The sequence below is a fragment of the Meles meles genome, chromosome 10 (assembly GCF_922984935.1).
Source record: "Meles meles chromosome 10, mMelMel3.1 paternal haplotype, whole genome shotgun sequence".
NCBI classification, from domain to species: Eukaryota; Metazoa; Chordata; class Mammalia; order Carnivora; family Mustelidae; genus Meles; species Meles meles.
The window spans coordinates 95050341-95062169 of record NC_060075.1 but is presented as its reverse complement, the minus strand read 5'-3'; the positions used below and the strand labels follow the sequence as shown (position 1 = coordinate 95062169).

Sequence of the window (11829 nt, the reverse complement as noted above, 5' to 3'; positions counted from 1 at the left end):
TGGAATGAATGAATGTGTAAATGATGGTGACGGGCAGGTTCCTCTCTCTGTTATTTTCCTGTTTCCTCCAAGAGGATCACAGTGTCCGAGGAGGGGTGCGGGACGGAAGGTTGGGAATGGCAGATGCCTAAGACCAGGATGTCACAAATGCCCCACGTTCCCCTGACTTCAAGCAGAGCTCCGCCCTGCAGGTGTTTCTGGGAGCGGGACTTGGTGTCTTCACAGTGATGCCGGGCATGGCCTTGGCCATCCCACCTTGCAGACGGGAAGGGAGGTCTAGAGCAGTGAAGCCCCCGCCCATATGCCTCGGGGGGTCGGGGGGCTGATGGGCAGGCTGTGGCCATCAGCCTTGCTTTTGTCGGGCCCATGGCTCACCCCCAGGCCCCACAACTGCCAGGCCAACCCCAGAGGGCCTGTGGTGGGCCCCTCAGGGCCAGGCTTTCTTTATGATGGCATCCGTGGCCTCTGGCCACGTACGAGCTCCTCCCTGGATGCTGTGACTGAATCCTGCCCTGTGCTGGCCTCACAGAGCCTGGGGGGCACCCCGCGGTCCCTGGAGCCCTACCCCAACTCTGTGAGGTCTGGAAACCTGGGGGCTTCTTCCATCTGTATGTTGTGGCTTTGGGGAAACTGGCCCTCCATGGTGACCAGGACTCTCTCCGTGGTCCTTGTTCCCTCTTTGCCGGACTCGGCGAGGCAGCCCTCTGGATGGGAGGAGCCCTTTCTTGCGCCGTGAGCCCCTGGGCCGCTTTCCTGGAACCCCGGGTCGCCACAGCCTCTGCTCCCCTGATGTTCAGAGTGTCATTCCTGCGTCCTGGGAGCCTGGCTCAGGACCGACAAGACGCATGCTGAATGCAGACCTCCCGCTGATGAAATTGGGAAAACCTTTTTCCTTCTGAGACATGGAGGGAATCTCTAACCTTTGGGCACTAGAAACTCCTCTCTTCGGGATCATTAAATCACACAGATTTTAAGATGTTGGTTCACCTGGAAGTACCAAAGCCTCTCTTGCCTTCCGCCCTTCCCGCAGAGCCGGGGCAACCCAGTTGCTTCTCCAGCACCGTGAGAACATTGCCAGGGACACTCACGGGCCCAGGGTTCAGGGGAAGCTCCCTTCCGCTCGTTGAATGTCAGTTCCCTTACAAACTGATGCAAGCTCTTCTTGAACCTGAACCAGGCAAGTTATCTCTAGTGGCTCTGTCCATCACCTGGAGATGAGGTTTAATCACTGGACTCCAGAGAATTATGTGTGGCCTCTTCCCTCCCCCCACGGAAAGAGTCTGATGCTTTCAAAAGGACGCAGGACCCAGAGGAGACTAACTGCCTCACAATCAGGAAAATCACTGTATGCGAAGTTGCATCCAGTATTTGCCGAAAGTGTTTAAACTTTTGGAAACAGACCCGTCTAAAGACTGGGCATAACGGAATCTGACCACGAGGGTGCCCGGGCAGAACCCCGGTGGCAGTGGGGGACTCGCCATCTGACCAAGTGGCGCAGCTCAGGTGCAGGGACTGGAGAGCCTGCCCTGGGGCCTGGGAGAGCGTAGGTCTGGGCATTCCCCTCCCCCTGTTTTAGGTGAAGCTCAGTCCCAGGAGGGCTTCTTCAGACCCCCGAAGTCAGTGCTGCTCTGTGATTCCAATTTCCAGAAACCCGGGTCTTGCCTGGGGCAGACCCTGGGGTTCCAAACGCTCAGCATGAGTTTGCCCTGCCCTGTCCCCTCCCCACAGCCTGAGGGCCCTGCCTTGGGCCTGAAGACCTCAGGGGGTTGATGATGCTTGGGGGGCAGGGAGTGGGGGGACAAGGCCCAGTCCACCGATAGCGGAGCTGACACAGGCGTGGACCTGCTGAAACTCCCCCTTCTTCCTGTGCCTCAGCAGGAAGAGAGCAGGGGTGGGGGAAGGCGGGATAGGATCTCTCTGGCTACCTGTGCAAAAAACGAGAGGATAATTCAAGGTGGTTTGGCTGAGTTCCCTGAATAGAGCTGAGAGTCTCTGGGATTCTTTGGTGAATGGTTGTAGTCATCAGGAGAGAATGAATCACCAGGAGTAACGAAGCACCAGATTTAGCAGAGGTTCACGAAATGCAAAACGTCAGCAGTTCTGAGTTAGGAGAATAGGGTTGTCTTGGCTAATCCTGCCTCCAAGAGGAAGGCAGACATCTCTGGCTAAGGGATCCCTCCCTGAGGCTACATTCTGGTGAGTTCCAAGGAAATACAGCACGGTCCAGGCTGGACTGCTTTCCGCATGTTCGGCTGGGCCCACAGTGTCTGTCTCACGCAGGGTCGCACCCGCAGCCTGGCCAGCACTCCATCATCCGAGACCCGTGTGCTCTGGAGCCATGCTGGAACCTACTGGACTCTCTCCGAGAAGTCCAGACAAGCCCAGGGCCCTCGGGCCCCTCCTCTGCCTTGTGGCCCAAGAGCAGCAGGACTGGAGTAAGGCCAGGCCTCTTGGAGGGGAGCTGCCGCAGTCTTGTAGGACCAGTGGTGGAAAAGAGGTGTGAGAAGCAGCCATCAGCCCTCTCCCCGAGAAGGATCGCTGCAAGTCAGTTTCCAGGAGTCGCTCACGTAAACCCATCAGTCCTGTACTTGCGGGGGGGGGGGGGGGCATCTGACTCTAAACGAGCAGAAGCCAGCACCGTGCAAGCATGAAGGTGACTCCAGCTCTTCCTGGTTATCACGGAGAGCAAAGAGGCTCACCTCCGTGAAGAAACAGGTGTGCGTCCTCATCTTCCCACGGTTCTGGCGTGGGAACCCCTGTGGGCCCTTCATGTGGGTCTCTTGTTCCTACCCGTGGTTGCTCCGTTTCCAAGAGGTCCCCCAGAGCCAGTCCTAAGCTTTTTGCATCCACCTCCAGAAAGCCAGGCCATTCCCCTGTCTCACAAGGTTCTAAATGCTCACCCCGAGACACAGGGGGACCCCAGAAAAGGAACATGCTTTGGAACAAGGAGGCTTGCTACCACTGGCTAGTTCTGTGACCCCAGGTGACTCGCTGAGCCTCCATTTTCTGTCTTGCAAAACTGCCTCCTCTGCAGAGTTGAGGGGAGAGGCAAAGCACATCAAACACTAACAGGGCTGCCTGGGGGCTCAGTCAGTGAAGCGTCTGCCCTGGGCTCAGGTCCTGATCTCAGGGTCCTGAGATGGAGTCCTGCATTGGGGCTCTCTGCTCAGCAAGGTTCAGGCTGAGCAGGGAGCCCCTGCCTCTGCTGCTCCCCCTGTTCTTGCTTTCTCTGTCTCCCTCTCTGACCAAACAAAACCATTAGCAAATGGAAATGACAGAAAAATGAAACATCCCTTTAAACTGTTTCTACTGTGATTTAAAAAAATCTAACAATCCATACTAATGTTTAAGAAAAGACTTCTCCTTTATCTTAATCACCGCAAACACACTTACATGCAACTTTCCCCCGCCCCCCCCCCCACAAAGGCACCAGCTGGAACCCTCTTTGCAATAAGGCATGGCAAGACCTAGGGCTGTCTGGATTTCCCTGGAGACACCACAGACCTAAGGGAGAGAGACGGGAATGAAGACAAACCCAAATCTGCTGGTGTCATTGTCCGATGCGTTGAGGGTAGATCTGCTCGTGTGGCCACACCTCCTGGGGCTCCAACAGAAGTCACCTTTGCTGGAAGCTCTTCCTTCCTCTCGTGAGGGCAGTGGTCTTATGAGTTCTCATATCTCTCCAAGAGGAGGTGCATGTCAGGCGTGACAGGCAGGTTTTGTTTGTTTGTTTGTTTTTGCTTCTTTTAAAACTCTAAACCCATGGGGCGCCTGGGTGACTCAGTGGATTAGGCCGCTGCCTTCGGCTCGGGTCATGATCTCAGGGTCCTGGGATCCAGCCCCGGGTCATGATCTCAGGGTCCTGGGATCCAGCCCCGCATCGGGCTCTCTGCTCCGCAGGGAGCCTGCTTCCTCCTTTCTCTCTGCCTCCCTCTCTGCCTACTTGTGATCTCTCTCTCTGTCAAATAAATAAATAAAATCTTAAAAAAAAACCCAAAAAACAAAAAACAAAAACTCTAAACCCAACTTGGGACTCAAGCTCACCACCCGGAGATCGCAAGAGTCTGACTGAGCAGCTAGGTGCCCCTGGCTTTATTCTTTTTTAAAGACACATTTATTAGCTGCTCACTCTGCTCCGCATTTGACAATGTAATTTTCACAATAACTGTCGTTCCCATTTTACAGATTAGAAAAACTGAAGCCTGGGAAGGTCCAGTCACTTGCCCAGAAGCTGTAATTCATATACGAGCTCCCATATTCCTCACCACTTTGGGCAGATTTAGAAAACTTATCAAATTATGAAATTATCAAACTTTAGGGGATCTTTAAAAAGAGAAAATACTATCGGTTTAAAAGGATTCTTTGGGAAAAGTTGAGAGTTCTTATATTTGGAAACTATTGTGATCTCACACTCCTTCTGCCCCCTTATCTGATATGCAGAACAGTTGGAGCCTGTAGTTTAAACATTTGGAAGTAAAACATTCTTAGTATTAGGAATATGTCCTACAGAATGAAAGATGCTGTCCCTTTATTAAGGATTTTCTGAGGACCTAGCTTCCAGTGGTCAGAGGAATCTTGACCATGGAAAATATATACAGTGGCCTGCAGTCAGGATCCGTGTCTTGGTCCCTCTCTGCACCCGCGCCCCACCCCCCCACCCCCTGTGACCTTGGGCCACTCGCCAGCACCCCCCATTTCCCCTCCACATAGATGACAATCCAGTCCTCCCTACCATGAGCAGCACAGACTTTGCAAGCAGTGTTAGGGTAAATGATGTAGGTCAAAACCAGCCGAGCCTTGGCAATTCTGTATCATTCAGCTGAACACAGCGATGAGAGCTATTTATCCGAACAGTCCTAGAGCTAGCAGAGCTAATAAACCTATCTTACAGATTATGGAGCTGAGGCTCAGTTGTCTAAAGACTGTGACTCCTGGGGCAGACTCCAGAGTCCATGCTTTTTCCGTTTCTGTGAAGAGCTGTGAAGTAAGATACCCAGGGCTGGTATTTTTCCCTTCTGCAATAATTACTGGATACCGATGACCACGACAACGCTCGGTTTGAGTATGAATTTCCTTATCATCCAGCCCTTTTTCTCTTAAAATTTTCCTTCCCTAACGACCAGACACTAGGGTATGGTCCCATGGGAAATGACCTATTTCCCTGCCTAAGGCATCCTCAAAGAACTGGATGAAATTTTAACCAAACGAATTTCTTCCTTGTGGATAAAAGCCAGGTTCCGGGGCGCCTGGGGGGCTCAGTGGGTTAAGCCTCTGCCTTCGGCTCAGGTCATGATCTCAGGGTCCTGGGATCGAGTCCCGCGTCGGGCTCTCTGTTCAGCAGGGAGCCTGCTTCCCTCTCTACCTCTACCTGCCTCTCTGCCTACTTGTAATCTCTCTTTCTCTGTCAAATAAATAAAATCTTAAAAAAAAAAAAAAAGTCCGGGTTCGTTTGTTTTCTTTCCTTCTTAAAGACTTATTAGGAGGCAGAACTCAGCAGCTCGCTTTCTAAAAGGTGGGGACGCGGTCCGCAGGCAGCTGAGCACCGAGGGTCGGGGCGGAGCTCAGCGGGCGGAGCAGAACCCACGCTGATCCCCTGTCTCCGTCGCTGCGAGCTCCCGGAGGGCGAGACCTCACCTCTGCACCACCTGCGTCCCAGACCTGAACCACCACACCCCCCCGACCGTGGCAAGTGGAGACGTGCACAGCTGGGGGCCCCGCTGCGCTGCGGGGCGGCGGGAAGGACCCGCTACCTGCACCGCCTGGCCGTGCACGGCACCACCTCTACCGCTGAGCCTACCGACCCACCACAGCAGGTAGGCCCCGCGCACCCACCCCCAGACCCCTACCACTGCCGCTCCACCCCGATTGAGACTCCGCCCACCGATGCCCCGCCCCGATGAAAGGCCTCCTCCCGACAGGAGGCCCTGCCCCTCCCGAGCTCCGCCCTCCTCCGGCCCTTTCCCGACAGAGGCTCCGCCCCTGCCTGGAGGCCCCACCCCTCCTCGGCCCCGCCCCCGTAAGCGCCCAGCGCACCTGCGCAGGTTCCGATTTCGTCTAATCGGCTGCCGCGGTCGCCTCGGGGTTGACCTTTGCCCCGAGGCCGCCCCGCCTCGTTTCCCCTCGCGGCGCCGCGGTACTTACTTCCGGCGCGCGGCGCCGGGCCCAAGATGGCGGTGGCCGTGTCCTGCCGGGTTTTCGGGCCCCGGGTGAGTGAGCGGGCGATGCTGGCGGGAGTCCGCGTTCTGCGGTGGGGACCCCAGTGTCCATCTTACGTCCCCTCCTCCCGCAGGTGCTGTCCTGGAGCCTGGAGCTGCCGTGCTCCTCGCGCGCCCTGCACACGTCTGCGGTCTTCGCCAAGGTGAGCGCGGCGGGGCCTGGGGGCCGGGGTCTTGGGGTCGGGGGTCCTGGGGTTGGGCGGCCGGGGATGAGGGGCTGGGGACCTAGGACCTGGGGGCTAAGGGTCAGGGGGTCTGGAGTCGAGCAGCGGGGTGCCTGGAGGCGTGGGGCCCGGGCCTGGGGTCAGGCGGCCGGGGGTCTTGGGGCGGAGGGGCCGGGGTTCCTGGGGTCAGGCGGCGGGGGGCCTGGCGGTGGGGGGCCGGGGGGCTGGGAACCCAGGGACGGAGGGGCGCGGGACCCCAGGGCCCAGCAGTGGACGGGCCTGAGGGCGGGGAACCGAGGGCTCGGGCGCAGGGGTCGGTGGGCGCGTAGCATCACGGCCCTTCTGTGCTCCTAGAACCGGGCGGCCCGAGTCAGAGTGGGCAAGGGGGACAAGCCGGTGACCTACGAGGAGGCGCACGCGCCGCACTACATCGCCCACCGCAAGGGCTGGCTGTCGCTGCACACAGGTGAGGGGTCGCGGTGCTGGGGGCCCCGCGGATGAAGTTCTCCGTCGCGGCGTCGCACAGACATCCGGCAAACACGGGCGAGAGGCCCGGTTCAACTCCTGCTCGTTCGGAGGTTATCATTCTCAGATTTCATATTCCAGCATCAGCGTGGGACCGGGGCAGAGCAGCCACCCGCACGCGCCTCCCCGCCAGGGCGCTGCTGCCTTGTTTCCGCCTGTGCTGTGAGCAGGTGTCTTTCCGAGGCCCGTTAGTGCCCCACGTCTGCAGTTTGTGCTCTCGTCGTGACTTCGCTGCCTTAACGGAAACTCATGCTGACGTGTGACGCACAGGAAGGGTGTGATCTCCGTTGGGGAGAAGATTCCCCGCCGAGTTCTAATGCCCTGGGCCGAGAGTTCAGGGTTAAGCTGTGATGTGTTAAACAAGAGGTCTTTACGCAGAAGCACGCCGGAAACAAGGTTATATATTGATGTGTTGACCAAACTGTCTTAGACCAGGGCAAGCAGAAACCTAACCCCTTAGGTCCCCTAGGAGCGAGGGTGCAGTGTTCCTAACTCATTGCTCATGGTGACTTCATAGAACATAACTACCAGGAACTAATGGGAATCGGCTGTTTTTTGTCCAGTATGAGGCTTCTCAACTTGGGCGTCCTGAGATCCATCTGTCTAGAAAACTTAAGATAATGGATTCCTGTCCCCCACCCTTGCCAGGTTCTGGTTCTAGGGTCTGGGGCCGGGTGTGAGACCCCTGAGGCATACTGCAGCAGGTGTAGGGGTTTCAGGATCTGTACTGAGAATCCGCTGGTTGAGGCCATGGCCCTGGCTGGTGACAGAGCTCATGTCCCCAGTCTCAGAAGTAGCTGGTGGCCTCATCTCTCTGGGCCAAGGGATGGCTAGATGGCTAGTGCTTCTATAAATGGCCCTGAAAGAGTGGGAAGGGGCTAGACAGGAAAGGGTCATATGAATTTTATGCCCTGCTAAGGCCTCAGTCTTCCCTTTTGTAAAACCAGGCTAACTGTGATAATACTGACTTCACAGGATTTGTTTGTGAATGCAGTGAAATAATGTATTTGAACTTTATTTATTTTTTTAAAGATTTTTTTTTTGTTATTTGACAGCGAGAGGGAGAGTACAAGCAGGGAGAGGAGCAGTAGAGAGAGAGGGAGAAGCAGGCTCCCGCTGAGCAGAGCCCAATGCGGGACTCGATCCCAGGACCCCGGGATCATGACCTGAGCCGAAGGCAGTCACTCAACCAGCCGAGCCACTCAAGTGCCGTGTATTCTGACCTTTAAAGTGTTATTCCTTTTATTCCTCTTGTAGAAGAAGAGAGAAGCCAGGGTTGGGGTTGAGTTGAGTGACAGGCTCCTGGAGTTTCTGCTGAGTCTTCGAGGTCCCTTCTCCTTTCAGGTAACCTGGATGGGGAGGACCACGCTGCAGAGCGAACAGTGGAGGACGTTTTCCTCCGGAAGTTCATGCTGGGCACCTTCCCAGGGTGCCTGGCCGACCAGCTGGTCCTGAAGCGCCGGGCTAACCAGTTGGAGATCTGTGCCCTGGTCCTGAGGCAGCTGCCTGCACACAAGTTCTACTTCCTGGTGGGCTACAGTGAGACTCTGCTGTCCCACTTTTACAAATGTCCCGTCCGTCTGCACCTCCAGACTGTGCCCTCCAAGGTCGTGTATAAGTACATCTAAGACAGTCACCTTGTCTGCATCAGGCTCTAGCCTGCGAAGGACAGAGGCGTGTGGGAGAGGAGTGAAGCCGAGACAGGGAAGTATATCCCCTCGCTGTCTCGAGGATTCCTTTCTGAAGCTGCTGTTGAATAAATGGACCTTCCGTGTTGTCTTGCCTCTTGGTTTGTCTTCCCTCCTTGGAGAAGAGTGCTAGAGCAGGGTTCCTTTGAGGGTGCTCCAGGGCTCCCTGAAAGGCTGCCGGTTGTTTGAGGCTTGGGTAATAGCTACGGTGCAATGAGTGTCTTGTCACTTTACCAGGAACTTTACCTGGAGCTCTTTTTCTCGCAAAGTGGAAAAATCCATTTTTAGTGATTATAAAATAGTCAACATTAATTTTAAGAAATTTTAAACAGCACGGACATGTGTCAAGTGAACCATGATGTTCCTTGTAATTCTTCCACAGAGAGAACTACTGTGGACAGTTTATGGCCAGATGCACTTTTCCCTCCAGAAATACCTTTATGGACACTCATCACTTATTAAACAAGCTTTCAGCTGAGCACCCGCTCTGTGCCCCACGTTCTTCTGAGGGCTTGGAATCCATCCATGTATGAAACACTGTTCCGAGATCCCTGCCTTCATGACACTTAAGTCCCCGTGGAGGTGGACAGGGAGGGTCAGGCAGCGCTGAGGACTCCAGGCAGGTGACGGAGGTAGACACACAGCTCAGTGGGAGAGCGTTTTGGTGACATTTGCAAAAGCTGTACATGGTGGTGGGCAGTGGGGCAGGGATAGGTGGCCAACTTCACTGTGACACTGACTGTGACCCTGTTACACTTAACCCTGAACCTCAACGTCACACATCCTAATCCCAGCCCTGACCTTGACTTACTACCCTGATTCCACCCTAAGCTTTACCCTCACTCTAACAGACATGCTCTCCCGAATCCTGCCCACAGCTTGATCTTCCCTTGACCTCATTCTTTTTTTTTTTTTAATTTTAATAATATATTTTACTTCACCCAATATATACAAATATTTCAGTGTGTAGCCAATATTTAAAAACTGCCAATGAGATACTTTACATTCTCTTTGAATTACATCTTTGAAATCTAGGGCGTATCTTGTATTTTAGCACATCTCAAATCAGACTAGTCACATTTTGAGCACTCCATAGCCATACAACGTTGGAGGCTAACATAATGGACGGCACACATTTAGATCCCCCTTGACCTCATTCTTACCTGAGAGTCTCCCCTGGATCCTCCCTGGATCATGTCTGACTGACTACATTCCTCACGTAACCCTGACTTTCACTCAAAACTTCACTCTGAAAATACCCTGATGCCGTCTGACCCTTATCACGACTGTGACCTTAACCTAGTTGTAACACTGACCATAATCCTCCCCCAGTCTTATGACTTTGTCCATAAAACTGTCAGTCCTTTAAATTTGACCCTAGCCCTGATCTTCTCTTTCTGATAAATCAGACTCTGACCTTGACCCTTAAACCCAACTGCCACCCAGACTCTGTCCCTTACACAGATCTGAGCCTACTTTTTTTTTTTTAAGATTTTATTTATTTGACAAGAGACACACAGAGAGAGGGAACACAAGCGGGGGTGTGGTAGCCAGAGGGAGAAGCAGGCTTCTGCTTGAACAGGGAGCCCAATGCATGGCTCAATCCCAGGACCCTGGGGCCATGACCTGAGCCCAAGGCAGACGCTTCACAACCCAGGCTCCACCCCGAAGTCAGACGCTTAACTGAGTCACCCAGGCGCCCCAGATCTGAGCCTACTCTTAACCCTGATTCCAACACTTAGCAACCCTGGATTGATTGGACGGATTGTCATTCAGGCCCTGAGACACCTGCATACCTTGCTGACAACACTCAACCTTAACCTGACCCTGACCCTTCTGACCTTCATTCTGGCATTTACCCGACCCTGGACTTATGTGAATTTGATTCTCACCCTCTTCTTTTTTTTTTTTTTTTTAAGATTTTATTTATTTATTTGACAGAGAGAGAGATTACAAGTAGGCAGAGAGGCAGACAGAGAGAGGAGGAAGCAGGCTCCCTGCGGAGCAGAGAGCCCGATGCGGGGCTCGATCCCAGGACCCTGAGATCATGACCCGAGCCGAAGGCAGCGGCTTAAATACACCTTAACACTGACCTTGACCCTTCCACCTGCAGTGATCTGACTGAACCTCATGACCCTGATCCACCCAGTTACTGATCATGAAACTGCACCTAACCCTGACCTTGACCCTGAACCTTACTCAAATCTTTAACTGACACAGGTGCTTATCCTGCCCCAGGTGTGAGACTCTCTCACACAGCCTTGCCTTGATACTCAACCCATAGCCTCCCCCAGATCGTGACCCTGACCCATTTTTTAAGTTGAAATATATTTAACATACAACATTGTGTAAATTTCAGGCATACGTGTTGATGCATTTATGTATCTTAATGTGTTATATATCATAATGTGGTTGGACAATTAGCACCTTTATCATAATTACATAATTCTGTCTTTTTAGTCATTAGAATAATTAAGTTCTAGGTTCCTAGCAAGTGTGTTGATAATAACACAGTATTGTTGTCTGGGCTCACTATTCATTATAAATTTATACCCTTAGGCAACAGCTGCCCTGTCCCCTCTACTCCCTGATGCCTGGTAACCACCATTTTACTCTGTTTTGGGGAGTTTTGCTTCTATAGATTACATGTGTAAGTGATGTCATACGGTATTTATCTTTCTTGGTCTGACTTACTTCACTGAGCATAACTTCCATGAGGTCCATCATGTTGTTGGAAACAGCAGGAGTCCTCTTTTCTCATGGCCATATCATATTGCATTGTATTTATATACCATGTCTTTATCCATTCATCTGTTGACGGGCGTGGACTGGCTGTTGAGAACGACGCTGCAGTAAATGCCGGAGTGCACATCTCTCTTCAAAATCCTGTTTTCATTTCCTTTGTGTGCGAATCCAGAAGTGGAATTGCACGGGATCCTTGGTGGATCTATTTTTAATTTTGTGAGAAGGCTTCATGTTGTTTCCCATTGTGGTTGAGTCAGTGTCCACGCACACCAGCCGTGTGGGAGAGTTCCCTTTTCTCCACACTTGCCAGCAATTTCTATCCCTTGTCTTTTTGGTAATTGGCCTTCTGACAGGTGCGACAGCATATCTCATTGTGGTTTTGATTCGCATTTCTTTGACGGTCAGTGACGTGGAGCATCTTTTCATGTGTCTGCAGGCCGTTGCAATGTGTTCTTGGGAGAAAGGTCTAGTTCTACCCCTTTTTCAGTCGGA

General features: G+C 53.2%; 1 protein-coding gene across 1 annotated transcript; it reads left to right on the top strand.

The window, feature by feature from the left end:
- Positions 1 to 6045: 6045 nt before the first annotated feature.
- Positions 6046 to 8681, top strand: MRPS24 (mitochondrial ribosomal protein S24). Its single transcript, XM_046020103.1, has 4 exons — positions 6046 to 6206; positions 6290 to 6358; positions 6734 to 6845; positions 8249 to 8681. The coding sequence occupies exons 1-4, from the start codon at positions 6168 to 6170 to the stop codon at positions 8530 to 8532; spliced, it is 504 nt and encodes a 167-aa protein (XP_045876059.1). The 5' UTR covers positions 6046 to 6167; the 3' UTR covers positions 8533 to 8681.
- Positions 8682 to 11829: the final 3148 nt, after the last annotated feature.